The 14,479-nt window shown below is 48.9% G+C and overlaps 1 protein-coding gene across 7 annotated transcripts in view; it reads left to right on the top strand.

Annotated features, from left to right (window-relative positions):
* The window catches only part of SMOC1 (SPARC related modular calcium binding 1), a 140,575-nt gene that overhangs the window by 111,666 nt on the left and 14,430 nt on the right, over positions 1-14,479 (top strand). For all 7 annotated transcript variants that reach the window (XM_019733473.2, XM_074327290.1, XM_074327295.1 and 4 more), the window contains 3 exons: positions 9,826-10,018; positions 10,581-10,663; positions 12,461-12,566. In XM_019733473.2, coding sequence (XP_019589032.1) covers positions 9,826-10,018; positions 10,581-10,663; positions 12,461-12,566 — 382 coding nt within the window. The remainder of the gene's footprint in view (positions 1-9,825; positions 10,019-10,580; positions 10,664-12,460; positions 12,567-14,479) is intronic.

The raw sequence follows: 14,479 nt of genomic DNA, 5'->3' as shown, positions 1-14,479 counted from the left end.
TGGGAAGGAAGAGGTCATTGCTTCAGACAATGGTGCACTGTGCATGGCCATTTTAGGTTTCACAGAAATTATTCAGGCAGGCTGGTTGGTTTGTAATTTTCCCTTACACCTCCTCACCCATAGCTCTTCATCCCAGCCACATGCCCGGTTTACAGAGCCCACTGCAAACACCCCTGTGAGTAGGTGCTCTCAGCTAACATTGGCATGTGAGATGGGCATTGTTCCTTTGGTTCAGCAGATGGAGCCTCTGAGCCACAGTAGTGTGGGCCACGCAGCGCGAGCATGGAGGGCAGTACGAGGTACTCAGGAAGACTGAAGGCGCCCAGCAGCCTGGTCTGTCCCTGTGCCCCTTCCCGGTGCTTGGGGCCCACTGGGATGTGGGATGCAGAGTTTGATTCTCCCCCTGAGCTGTGGGGATTGCACCCGACCCTGTCTAATGTGTTAGACTGTGGGCCATAAAAGTGGTCTCATTTAGTATCATTGCTTCATTTTAAATGAGAAAAAGGAGCGCAGACTACTTACGGGCCTTGTCCAGCGTCACAGGCCCATCAAGCACTATGTGCTAAGGCCTTTACTTAGTGCCAAGAGGCCAAGGGAAGAATTGCAAGGCCTATCTGAGGAAGCAGTTTACGGGAGGGCAGTGGTGTGCCAAAGGCAGTGGAGTGTATGCCCAGTGGGGGGAATATTCTATCACAGACATGGTTTTGAGTTGCTGGCATGATGGTCATAAAAAGCAAGCTGATTCTTAGTTATATTATCACTTTTTAGTTTACCTACAGTGTGGTGCCCCTTTGTTGCCTGCCCCTGAGCAGACTGTGCCCACTGCCTGCCTGTGGTCAGCCTTTGTAGTCCAGTTAAGGAGACTAGTCATTCACGGGAAGGGGTCAGACATCCGGGTTTACTCCACACTTGCTGGGGACACTGCTACATTAGTCCAGCTAATAATCTACCCTCTGTCAACTCACTGTAGTGCCAGGTTGAATGCTTTACATATACGACTGCATTTAAGCCTCACCATGACCCTGGGAGGTGTGTGTTATTGTTACTCTTCTCATATAGGTAAGGAACCAGGGACTTCGAGCGTTTAAGTAACTCTCTAGCCCAAGGTCACAGAGCTAACAAGAGGTAGAAGCTGATCCATCTGACCCTAAAGCCCATGACTTGACCCCCACGCTCTACTGCCTTTATTCCAACTGTTGTTGCCTTCCATGAAACAGTTACAGAACCTTCCACATGCCAGGCCCTGGGGTGGCATCGGCAGGAGGAGGGTAACAGGCACTTACTGTTGTTTTCAGCCTTGCCAGGGAAGCCCAGGTATCCCCACCTAGCCCCCGCTCCTGTTCCTGGGACATCTTCCCTCTGACTGCCCTGAATTCCTCTGGCTTCTGGCAACAACCATCCTGCTGAGCTTTTATTTTATCCTCACTAATCCTCCTGGCTGGAGCTAAAAGCACCTCTTCTCTTGGCTACTTAGTCCATCAGAAGGGCTGCCCTCCTCCAGGGATGTGGTCCAAGGTCCCTTTGTAGGTTAAGATTGGGGGATGACGTTATCCTTTTCACGCCATTTGGCTGCCTACTCTATGGGGAAAGGGCCTTTAGATGAAATGAGATGGGGAAATCCATTCCAGTGGAAAAGATGAATGTTTGAAATGTGTGCATATTTTGTTTCTATCCTATCCACTCTCCTCTTATTTGATACATACCTGAGCACTATTTCAGGGGTTGACTTTGTCCTATTGTCAGTGTGTCTGCTCCTTCGCTGCCCTGGCAGGGCTCTCCTCTGAGCCTCTCCTTTTCTAGGCCTATTGTCTGTCCTCAGTTCCAAAGGGAGCCCCGAGCAACAGTTCTATGTGCTCCCCTCTTCTTTGGGGGGTACTTGGAGTACCTTGGATGGCTCTGAGGCTCGGGAACTCGTGATGGCTGAATGACAGTTTGGTGCTGGATGTGATAGACAGTCCATGGTGGAAGGGCAGAGCCAGTCCAGCAAATGGTGCTTGGAAAAATGGTTCTCCAGGGGCCACTTGGCCCCTTCCGTGAAAAAGTGCAAAGTCCACAAGCAAGAAAAATAACCCCTTTACATAGTTGGCTTGAAACCCTAAGTGCTAAAACCCTGTGTGGCTGAATAAACAAAAAGGGCCTGCTCAGGGATGGTCTATAAATCCTTCCCAAAGACTGGGGTCTCCACAGCATCTGCTCCCCTGGAGACCTCTCCAGTCTCTGAGTTGGCCCTTCAAAAAACAAGAGTCGGTGCCCTCAAGCCTGGTCCTACCTCTCCCTCCTTTTGTTTCTGCCTTCCCTTCCTGGGCCAGATTCTCTGCAAACATCCTGACAGCACACTCCCGCACTCACAGGCCTGCACACAGAACCCTGACGCAGGAGCCACACGATTTCTTACGCCTCTGGAATTTCATGTTGTGATTTAGGGAAGGTTGTTTTTAACACACAGTTTGTTATTTTGGGTTATCATTCAGCATTTCATTCATTTTTGATAAGCAGCTAGGTGGGTGTGAGGTATTTGAAGGGGTTTCAGGGTAACTGTAGGCGACACAACATTAGTATTTTCCTGAATATTCTTGGCCTGGTGGGATGATTCCTTTCGCAATGAAACATAAATAAGCTCTTCTTGTTTTTCAGGCGGGTAACCTTTTCTTGATTTTTTTTGTTTTCCCTTAAGAAAATCCAGAACTTGATAGTCTAGAGGTTGAGTGTTTCATTTCCCAGGATGGCTTAAAGGGACAGACATTCTTTTTTCGGACTCTGTGGTCTCATCGCCACTGTTTGGCATTTACTGAGCAGTGGGAGGCCCCACCTCTGAATTCAGGCTGGAATAGAATTCTGTGGCTGGGGATGGCGTAGCCAGATTCAAGCAATGGCAGGGTTCTTGGACTACATGTTCTTTGTGGATGCTTTAAACCTGAGATTCCATCGTTCTCCTATGAATATGGAGTTGGGGGCCAAGGATGGGTGTGGTAAAGGATCAGGAAGGATGCGACAGGGTCCCTGCCCTCAGGAGCTTATGGTCTGGTCAAGTCACAATACTAAGGGGAAGGGGTGCATGAGGGAAACTGGGCTGCATGAGGGATACTCAGTTATAGATTCAGGAGAGGGAGATGTCACTCTAGGTTGGAGCCTTCAGGGTAAGCTTCAGGGTTGGAGGAAGGCTTAAGATCACATGGCCCGTTCTTTCTTCTTCCTATGTTTTACAAAACTTTTCTGACCTGTCCAGAGCCTGACATGGTGCCAGCCCACACCCAGTACCAAGCTGGGTGAGAGCCTGGGTCCCCGAAGGCATGCTCTCCAGGGGCCTTAATCTCAAGCGTTTCTCAGGATCCCAGGTTTGATCTGAGACTCAGGGGCGCTCTCCTCTCTGAGGACATTGCCTGCCACCCTGTCAGCTTCCCACTCCCCTCGCTCTACTGTAAGCAACTCTTGGTCAGGGTGGCCTGAGCAGCTGCCCTTAATTACTGACTGAGCTTCCACTAGGAGAGCTTCTAGTTCTTTCTCTGGAAAGATTGCATCATTCATGGAGGTAGTCTTCCCAATACGTGTTTCTATGGCCTGTGATTTTTCTTGGTCCGTCTGTGGATAGTTTTCTGTAAGACTGGGCTTTTCTCTTGCTCTCATTTGTCATATGGTCCTTGCGATGGCTAATTTTGTATGTCAACTTGGCAGGACTACGGTGCCCAGTTTGGTTAAACACTAATCCAGATGTGGCTGGGAAAGTATTTTTGAGATGTGATTACCGTTAAAAATCAGTTGAACTTAAGTAAAGCAGATGACTCTCCACAATGTGGGTGGGCCTCATCCAATCAGTTGAAGGCCTTCAGAGCAAAAACTGAGATTTCCTGAAGAAGATGGAATTCTGTCTCCAGACTGCAGCATAGAATCCCGCCTGAGTTTCCAGCTTGCTGGCCTGACCTATTGATTTTGGACTCAAGACTGCACCATCATTCTTGCTTGAATTTCCAGCCTGCTGGCCTGTCCTACAGATTTCAGACTTGCCAGCCCCCTATGATCCTGTGAGCCAATTCCTTAAAATAAATCTCTCCTCTTTCTCTCTCTCCTATTGGTTCTGTTTCTCTAGAGAACCCTGACTGCTACTGACCTTCTCTGACTACTGCCTTCTCTCTCTACCCAACACCTTGTTTTCTCCATCACCATGAGGTTCCCCTGCTCTTTCTTCAAAGAGTTCGCCACATGTGGCTCACTTGTATCTGCTGGGTCAGGTGTTGGGTTACCCAGCATCTCAGCTTTGCTGTCTGCTCATTCCTTCAGCAGCTCCTTCTCTGGAAGGCAGCAATGCAAGGACCTGAAACTAGAATCTTCTAATGTTTATGTTTGTTAGCCTTTTTTTTTTTTTTTTTTTTTTTTTTTAAATAAGTAAAGAAGGAAAAGGAAAAAGATAATAAAGGAGAAAAGGTTCCTAGAACAAAGGGATAAACTCTGGGCTAAAAGCAAGATTGGAGATTAGCTGAGGATTTAGGTTGTCCACCCTCCCCTTGCTCCTAACTACCACAAGTAATTGAGAAGTACAGAGGTCTGGGCTTGCCAGGGCACACAGAGCTGTTCTCCATGCTTCTCCTGTCTTGGCTGGACACATAAGAACCGGTGCCCTGGGCCTACAGACAGGGTTTTTGTTCGTCTGGTTCAGCTCAGTCTTTCTCTCTCCTGTCCCCCGCCATGACCACTCCCGTCCCAGTTCAGTCCTGCTTCTCTCTGGTGCTCTGTATAATTGCTCTGTGTTTTCTGGTAGCAAGGGCTGGGACGTGTTCTCATGTTTTCCACAGGATGCTTTTCTGTTGTGTTTCTTCTCTTAGGCAGTCAGAGGTTAAACCACCCATTGCTAGGTGGGGAATGTGACCTCTTTCTTCTCTGCACCATCCTGGGATAGGATTATAGGGGCGGGTGTGCTTGAGTGTGTAAGAATGTGTGATCACATATTCCCGTGCCCCCTAGACAGCCCTGCCTGATTGTTCCCTCTTCCCTGATGCGTATCATCTTTGAAGTGTTTACAAATAGCCCTGGCCCATTCTCATAGTTATCAGGCCAGACCTAATCTTGTCACTCTTCCCTGAACTTTCCTAAGCAGAGATCGAGTGGTTTAGAACAGTGAGTGTTCACTTCTGGAGAGCTCCCTCTCTGACCCAGTGGTCATGAAGAGACCCCTGAAATAGAGTCCCTGCCTTGTAGTTTGGAAGGCAACTTCTTGGTATCTAGGAAAACTGATAGTTAGAAATTATAAGCTTCATTTGGGAGGGGACTCAGAAGGGTAGAGGGTGAAAATGTCTTCAAGAATGGTATTGGCTTCTGGGTCCTCAGATACAGAATGAGCTTATACCCCTTGTGGTGTACGTGTGTGTGTGTGTGTGTGTGTGTGTGTGTGTGTGTGTGTTATGTGCCATTGAGTCGGCTCCAACTCCTGGCGACCCTATGAATGTAGTGTCCACAATGCCCTGTCTCCAACAGCCCTGCTCAGCCCCTGCAGGCTCGTGTGTATAGTTTCTTTGGTGGAGTCAGTCCATCTCCTATGTGGTCTTCCTCTTCTCCTGTTGCCTTCTATTTCCCCAGCATTGCTGTCTTTTCCAAAGAACCCTGCCTTCTCACGATGTAGGACAGCTTCAGTTTTGTCATAGTTGCCTCCAGCGATGTTTCAGGCTTAATTTGCTCTAGGACCCACTTGTTTGTCTTTCTGGCGGTTGAGGGTATCTGTTGAGCTAAGCATATTTCTAACGAATCAATTTTTTTCCTATCAGCCTTCTTCTCTGTTCAGTTTTCGCATCCATGCATAGTAATTGGGAATACGAGACTGTGGATGATCTTAGTCTAGGTCTTTAATGACACATCTTTGCTCTCGGTGATTTCTCCTAATTCTTCCATTCATCTTTGCTATGTACTTATTAGTATTTGCATGACCTCTGGAAAAGCAAGAATAATCGATTGATTGATTGATTGATTGATTGATTGATTGATTGGCTGAAGGGTCTGAGAGGGCTACAAAAACACGGGGTAAACTGATCAATAAAGAGTTGAGCAAATCTAAGTGTTGCAATTATCTGTTGATGTTTACAAACTACTACAAAACTTAACGGCTTAAATCAAAATAATTTTTTCTTTCTGATGTTTCTGTGGGTTGAGTGGTGGAACCAGTCCTTGTCTGGTTCTACCTGAACTTGCTCCTGGACTCATCCGGCTAGAGGGTCAGCTGAGCTGGACTGTCCAAGATGAGCTCACTCACATGTCTGGCAGTTCGGGCTGGATGTGGGCTGAGCTGCTTTGGTTCTCTCCATGTGTGGCCTTTCATCCTGCAGTGGGCTACACTGGCTGCTGCATGTGGTGGTCTCAGGGTAGCTTCCAAGAAAGTGAAAGTGGAAACTGCAAGGCTTCTGAAGGCCTAGGACTGGAGTTTACACACTATTACCTCTGCCCTTTCCATCGGTCAAAGCACATCAGCGTCAATGTGGAAGGGTCTACACAAGGGCATGGATACAGGGAGGTGCTATTCATTGGGACCATTTTGTAATGATCTGCCACACCAAGTAAAAGAAAAATACAAGTTAGAATAAAAATCAGCTTTGCCTTTGGCAGTGAGAGACAATATTTCAGAGAGGTGAAGAGCACAGGCTAGGAGTAGACGCCTAGACTGGAATCCTACCTCTGCAACTCCCTAGTTGTATGACCTTGAGAAAATCGTACAGCCGGTCTGTGTTCCTGGGTCCTCTTCTGCTCAGTGAGGAAAATAGTAACACCTGTCTCAGAGGCTTGTGATGAGTTGACAGTGAGTTAATACAAGTAAAGTGCCAGTACCGAATAGCTGTTAGCTCAAGTAGATGTGACACTCAAATAGATGTCAGTTATTATTACTCAGTTTACTCTTCTGTAATGGCGGGTGAGTTACAGGTTTGGCTTTAAGTTTTTCAGTTCTCAGACAAAGAGGGAAAAATACTTGGTACAAGATTTATAGAGTGCTTAAGCTGAGAAAAATCATTTCGGAAGAAGCTGGTCTGTGTCGAATGGGGAAGTATGTGTTTTGACACGCTTGGTTTTGAAGGCAGCAGATTTGGAGTAGTTTGCAAAGTGACTGACCTGGAAAAACTTTACACTATAAAAATAAATATATTTGTCCCTGAGAGCAAATGATTAGAGGCAGGACTGTCTAGAGGTTAGCAAGACAGGCTTGATTCTCAGAAGCCCTTTACTGGAAGGAACCCCAGCCCTCCTCTCTCCAGCCTGTGTGAACTTGGGAAAATGTATGGATCTCTCCAAGGCCCAGCTTCCTTATCTACACATTGGGCAGAATAATAGTGCCCACCTCACACAGTTGAAGAGATTAGGCAGGTAAAGCCCTTAAGTCTATCGCCTGGCACGTAATACTCGGTGAATATTTGCTTTGACTGTTATTAGTTTAAAGACGGTTTTAAGGGCGATTTTCTTTCTGTTGGAAGATAAATTCTCTGTGTACTGTTCACAAACGGTTAGCACTATTGTTATAAACCTTTCCTTTCTCTCTTTTAGAGGGGCACCCAGACTTGTAGGGAATGTCATAAAGTAATAGCAAGCAAGCAAACAAACAAAAAGGGTAATAAACCCTGCATTTAACCTTCTCTCTAATTCCAGGCTAGCTAGCCCTCATTTTTTCCAAATTAGCGAGCTCTCTCATTTGTATGGTTTTTATTCTCCATTGAACTTGGTGCAGCATCTATGGAAGCTGGCTGTAAGTGTTTCAGAACAGCCTTCAGGACTTCCAGAAATCTGTCGACAGCCCCCAAACCATGGTTCCCACTTCTTAGATGGCTCCTCTCCACATTTCTGCAGTTTCAGGATTCCCAATGCTGTGAAGTCAGGTTCATCTTTCGCTCTGCCCCTGGGGAAGCTTCCTCCCCCACTTCTTTGCGTCTGGCTTTGGGTCTGATTTATGGCTTATTCTAGAATGTTGGCCTGGAGGATCTTAATTTAAAGCCTCTGTCAGAGGTTGTTGCACAAATGTGGTGCCAGTCAAAAGCCGTTTTCCTTTGGTTTTGCTCCTCTGTCACCTTCTCTATGGCATGAAATACGAGGTAGGAAAATAAAGCTACCAAATTGGGGTTGGGGAGCTGGTGAAAAACTCTTGTGTAATCCCCTGGAAGGTGCCATGGCTCCATCCCAGCCAGGGGCTCAAGTGAAAATTCTAGGTCTTCAGGCTGGGTTTCACCCATCAGTTTATGTCTCCGTCTTAAGCTGCCTCTAGAGGCTGTTCTGGTGGCAGTTACAATTGGGTCCAGAATCCCTCCTCTAATGTCTGTCACCAGTTGAAAGCTCCTGTTCCTCTAGCCAAGGAGATTCTGTTTAGCTTTGCTGTGTTTGCATCATGAAAACAATAGTACTTGTTTTGTTTTCCAAATTGAAGTTTATAGTTTAATAGTGACTGTGCCATATGTACCTGTCTCCTGACCCGCAGATATTCTTATGCCCCTAAAGAAATATTCTGCTCATGCGGTGAGAATCACTGGGCCATTATTGCTTTTCAGCGTTTTTTGTCAGCGTGAGACAAAGAACCATTTCCCATCATCTGACTTCTCTCTAAAGTAGTGTTGAGCTGCTTTGCGTCTCTGTGCACACCTACAGTTTACAACATCTGTACTGTTCATGTGTATATCATTAACAGACCCATTATTTCAACGCCTTTTGAGTCCAGTTTCTGTTATTTTGATCATTTGTGCTGTTCAGTGAGCCGCACGAGTCTCCAGATCGCTGATTCAAATTCCTGGCCCGAAGAATGATATTTTTGTGTGAAAATTTCATGGCATGTCCAAAACTGAATTCCTGTCATCTTCATCAAGAGGAAAGTTCTAGAATAATGTTCATGAACGAAATAATATAATAAAGCACATGGAAGGTGGTGTTTAACTTCGATGGGATATGGGTTGTTCAAAATTTTCTTTATAACAAGAAAAGAAACCCAGTGCTATTTATCTTTAATAATAATAATAAAAACCCCACAAAATGTGAGAAAGTATAGTACAACAACAGAGAATAAGAAAGGGAAGTGAGGCAGGTTGACTGGTGGACTGGGTAGAATTTTCAGGTCAGGGGGCGTGTGGGTCTGAGGGCCCCTGAGCTGGCGTTGCCTGGCACGGGGCACCACACACTGCCTCAGCCTGCGCCTGGCTCTGGGAAACCAAGTTTGGCTGTTCAGACACGTTCACATGTTTCCTGAGGCCCTTGAGTGCAGAGACCTTCCTGTGGGCCCGTTTCTCTCTCCCATTGGATGGAAGCCGTGTTGTGTAATAGGATAAAGCCCATTCAGCTTACTTTGTCCGGCCCTGTTGGAGGCTGGGAAGCAGTGGGGTGGGTAGGGCCTCGTTTCTGCTCCTCTTGGACACTGACCATGACTCCCCCTGAGGCTGGCAGCCTGCAGCTCTGTCCTGCTGTGTCTGGGCTTGGGAGAGTGTCCACACACAGGCATTCCTGCGTCAGCGAGTCAGCTCCCAGGGCTCGCAGGGCAGTCAGGCTCCTGCACCCTCGTCTGCCAAGCCAGCAGACAGCGATCAGCAGGAACCACTCAGAAGGCAGGAAATCCAGCCCTGAGGCAAACCGCTGCTCTGATAAGGAGCAGCCCTCAGTCCCCAGCCAGAGCCCGCTGGGTGTGAATGCTGATGAACCGGGCAGCAGAGATGGCTCTGGGCCTCCAGCACTCTCCACGGGCAGGGGTGGGACAGAGCTCTCTGTGCTGAGTCACCAACCAAGCCTTCGGTTCCTGGGGGCCAGGCCAGGTCCTTGCAGGGAAGGCGGCATTGATAAGTCACTGGAGTAACAGTCACCACAGGCTGTGTGTGTCTTCTCTTGCAGAGAGAGTCCACTCGTGTGACCAGGAGAGGCAGAGTGCCCTGGAAGAGGCCCGGCAGAATCCTCGTGAGGGCATTGTCATCCCAGAGTGTGCCCCTGGGGGCCTCTATAAGCCAGTGCAGTGCCACCAGTCCACTGGCTACTGCTGGTGTGTGCTGGTGGACACGGGGCGACCGCTGCCTGGGACCTCCACGCGGTACGTCCCCCTCCCACCCGAGCCTGTCCTGCCCCTCAGCTGGACCCTGGGGCAAGAGAACCAGCTTCCTGTTAGGCTGGCTCCTCACACCTCCCGGCTTTACTGTCCTGGCTGGTAGGAGTCGAGGCACTAGGAGAACAGCATTTCCATTCACGGGCAGATGAAGTTCTGGTAGAAAGACCTGGGTCCTGGATGATGGTCACTGGTCTGTGCCTTCCCAGCTGGGAGATCTTGGAAAAGTAATTAACCTCTCTGAACCACAGTTCTCTGATGAAAGGGTTAGTGCTCTGCCTGAGTCACTAGGTTCTCAGAAAAGAGGCCATGTGCAGACGTAGGTGACATCAGTATGCCTGAGTGATTAAAAGGACACGCCTGAACATGTCTCCGTGGGAACATTGATGCTGGGATTGCCTTGTAGCTGCTGGACAGCGCAGGAGGTATTCTGCTGCCAGCCCTGGGAGCTCTAGGCTTTGTGACAACACAGATCGTTGCTGGCAGTAGTGGCTGAAGTCAGCTCAGTTCCCATCCCCTCCACACACCCCATCTCTCTCTCTCTTTGCAGCTACGTGATGCCCAGTTGTGAGAGCGACGCCAGGGCCAAGAGTGCGGAGGTGGATGACCCTTTCAAGGACAGGGAGCTGCCAGGTGGGACGCGGAGCTGCCCCTTGCCGGCACCTCACCTCTTTCTGTTCCTCACCTTCCTTATCATATGACGAGTTCCCTCCTCAGGGCCTGTTTCCTGTCTGTAAGCTGGGCAGGGGCATCGCCAGGAGCTGTGGGAGCTGCATCCAGTCTGGGATTTGCCTCTAATTAGTGCTGTGCCCAGAGCACGTTGTTTCTCCTCCTTGCCCTTACTTTTTGTCTTTAAAATGTAGTTCCTACCCCTGCAATCCTACAGTTCTTTCTTTATTCTTTGGGGATTGGGACGATGTTCTGGGGGCGGTGAGCCCTTTTACCCAAGACGGAAGAGAAGACAGCTTATAGGGAGGGGCTGTCCTGAGGGGCCTGGGCAGTGTCTGTCGCCTGCCCTGCAGAGTGCTTTTGCAATGATCCTTGGTGATCCAGAACTGTCACTGGGGAATGACTCAAGACTCACAAGCAGGGGACCCGGGATCTCTAAATGGCCTCTGTGCTGGGTTTCCCCTTATTTATAGTGTTCTCTGCCAGTGAGTTACAAGAAGATTATTAAATGTTGATAGCTCGGAATACTGTAATCTTAACACAAATGTGGATCAGTGTTGGTGGGAGCTGGGCCCACCTTTCCATTCCCCATCGGGACTCCAAAGGGAGAGCTGAAAACAGAGGAAAGTCAAGGGCTTCCCAAGTGAGGTATGTAGAAATCACCCTGTCACAAGAATGAAATCGTGGAGGCTGGGTACCTCCTTCTAGCCACCCCCTTAGCAAATGGGAATTCAGATATGCCAGGCCCTGGGTATAATCTAGTGACCGAAACTGACATAAGGCTTACATAGTGGAAGAGGCAGAGAGTATACACACAGATGAATGCAAACGTATACACAGTGGTGACAGGCACTCTGAAGGGAAAGAGCAAGGTGCTGTGAGAAGGGTAGGGAGAGTCTACTGCAGAGTCTGGCTTCTCTGAGAAGGTGGCATTGAAATAGAGACCTGGAGGATTTGCGGAGAGATTGAAATAGTCGCTGCAGAGAAGACTGTAGGCAATGTTGAGGGTCCATGTGGGGCCGGCTATCATGAATTTACAGGGATATCCATGTGTCCAGTGAGTGGTGGTGTGTACACCAGCAATGCTGAGCTACATGGGTGTAGACTTGGAAAGGGCACGTCTGTGAGAAGGTTCATCCGTGCTTGGGGTTTTGCTAGAATAGTGCAGTGGAGGAAAAGAGAAACAAAGGATTTGAGAGCATTTATAAGGGAGATTTGATCATTGTAATCTAAGCTGGGTGAGAAGAGAAGTGAAAAAAGGAGGAGGTTCTTGGATGGATAAATTGATAGGTCTACTTGAGTCAACTTTGACCCCTGCGGGTTGTCTTGTCCCTCATGCCCCTTCAGTACCTCGTCCTTACCTCTAGAGTTGCATACTCTAGTGTGACCGCTTGGCCGTACTATACCAGAAGTAGCTGGAGCTCCCCAGCAGATGTGTACTTTCCAACGACAAGGACCCTATAACCCCGTATTATATCCCTAACATTTAACACAGTGTCTGAGCTGATACTCAGCAAACATTTGTGGGATGGATGAAAACTGAAAGCATTGTTATCCCTTTGGTCTGATGGTCCCTTGTGGGCCACAGATAGAGAGGAACTGTGGGGTTTTATGAGAATCGTCTGAGCAGTAAATGCTCTCCTAAGTGGACTTGGTTATACAAGAAGGATCTAGAGAGGTTGGGAAATGGTGGTCGTTGAGGAAACTGTTTACTTCACTATTTACCTGGCATCTGCCTTCAAATCTCACCTTATCTTTCAGGCTGTCCAGAAGGGAAGAAAATGGAATTTATCACCAGCCTACTGGATGCCCTCACCACTGACATGGTACAGGCCATTAACTCAGCAGCGCCCACTGGAGGTGGGAGGTGAGAATGTGAGCAGGACTCAGGCCCATGGGGAATGTGGGGCCCCGGACTTTTCAGACGCTGTGGGAGGCTGGGAGTAGAGGGAAGGGTGGGGTAGGGCCAGTGCTGGAAGTTAATTGTTTTCCTGAGACCAGATAGCTACGCTTTGTCCCATCTTCCATCAAACATCTCCCTGCCCTGGCCCCGTCCCTATTCTTTGGGAGTTGCTTGTCTGTAGCTTGTAGTTACCTGATTACAGGCAAGTCCAGGAGTGTTTGGAGACTTCCAGCATTTTAGTCTCAGAGGTGGATGCATTGTAGTGTGAGTCCTGAATGGCAGAAAGGGTAGTGGACATATTATGGGGACAGGGAGGGGAAGGAGGGAGTGCAGAGTACTTGGTTCTCTTCTCTTCTGAGACAGCAGGAACCATGTGCCTTTTTGGCTTCCTGAGAATCCCAACAGGCTCTGGGCAGTGGGATTGGACACTTATATAGCCATATCAGGAGCTGATATGTTGACATGAAGCCGAAATGCACGTGCTCCCCAGTGACCAGCATCAGCGGGGCTCACTCATTTGGCCCCATTAGGTCAGTTGGTTGGAGCAGCCATCCATCCATCCATCCATCCATCCATCCATCCATCCATCCATCCATCCATCCATTTGCTTAGCACCTACTGAATGTGCATGGCATGCCAAGCACTTGGCTAAGGATTGAAAATCCAGGGATCTGAGTCATGTCCCTGCCTTCAAAGAATGCAACCTTGTGGGGATACTAGGCTGTAGACAGAGACCAGTAAGCTGCGTGGTAAGTGCTAACACAGGGGTGGTAGAACAGAAAAGGGTGTGCTCATTCAGACTGGAGGAGTCCGAGAAGGAAGGACAAGATAGTGAGCTGAGTTTTGAAGGATAAGTAGGACTTAGCCAGTAAAAGAAGGAAAGCCATCCCGGTTAAAAGGAAGGAGCATTGTGACTTCAAGAAAGTGCACGTGCATAGTTCAGTAAGGCTGGGCTGGGGTGGGTGGTGAGGGCGCGGAGGGGAGAGCAGAGTGGTAACAGAGGAGACAGAAGAGGCCGGCGGGCAGGAACCAAGTCTCTAAGGGCCTGTGAGGCTGCTTCCCATGATAAAGCCAGGGTGGGAGGCACAGCAGGGGTGTGGTCAGTGCTGTGGATCCTACAGCAATGGAGGAAGGGATGGGCAGCCCGCCTCTGAGCTTGTTTGGCTCACCAAGGAGGGGGCCAGTCCCCCCACATCTGCCCAGAAGCAGAACTGTTGTCAACAAGGCAAGGAGTGCCACCACGATGACAGGCCCAGGCCCCCAGGGCCGGAGAGGGCCCAAGTGCAGCTGTCTCAGCGGCCACCAGCAGGACCCTGAGCCTGTGTCTCGGGTGGGTGGGACCAGGACCGCGAGCACAGCGGCCAGTGGTTCTGCGTCCCCAGGCTCACAAAGGCAGCCATCCTGAAAACCTGGTTTTATGTCGCATCAAAGTGAGCACAGTGTTTGCCTCATGGGTTGCCATTCTTGGAAATGCTTGTCCAGGGTGCTTGCTCTCAGCAGCCTCATGGTCCTGGGAGCTCTGAGGCTGCTCCTGGCCCTGTCTCTGTTTTTGCTCACCCTGTGGGCTGGGCCAGTTCTCCTCCGTGAGGAGCGGTGGAGACAGGGTCTGACAGGCCCGCCGATGGGGACTGCTTGGGCGCAGCCCAGGATGCTCGGTGACGAGGTGTCTAAAACAGAGAGGCTTGTGTCCAGATCTCCAAGAAGGTGTGAGTTTTGAAAAGGCGTATTCAGTATTATGTGCCTTTATGTTATTTATGCTTGGACTATGAAAAAAAATACCTGTCATTTCATGCAAAAATGGATGTGAGATGTTTTTGTTTAGTGGAAGAGAGAGAAAACAGAAAAGGGGAAAAGGCATGGGCTTACAACCTCCATGT

This window comes from Rhinolophus sinicus, linkage group LG03 (genome assembly GCF_036562045.2).
Source record: "Rhinolophus sinicus isolate RSC01 linkage group LG03, ASM3656204v1, whole genome shotgun sequence".
NCBI classification, from domain to species: domain Eukaryota; kingdom Metazoa; phylum Chordata; class Mammalia; order Chiroptera; family Rhinolophidae; genus Rhinolophus; species Rhinolophus sinicus.
Note: the sequence above shows the minus strand (reverse complement) of the source record. Positions and strands in the feature narration are given on the sequence as shown.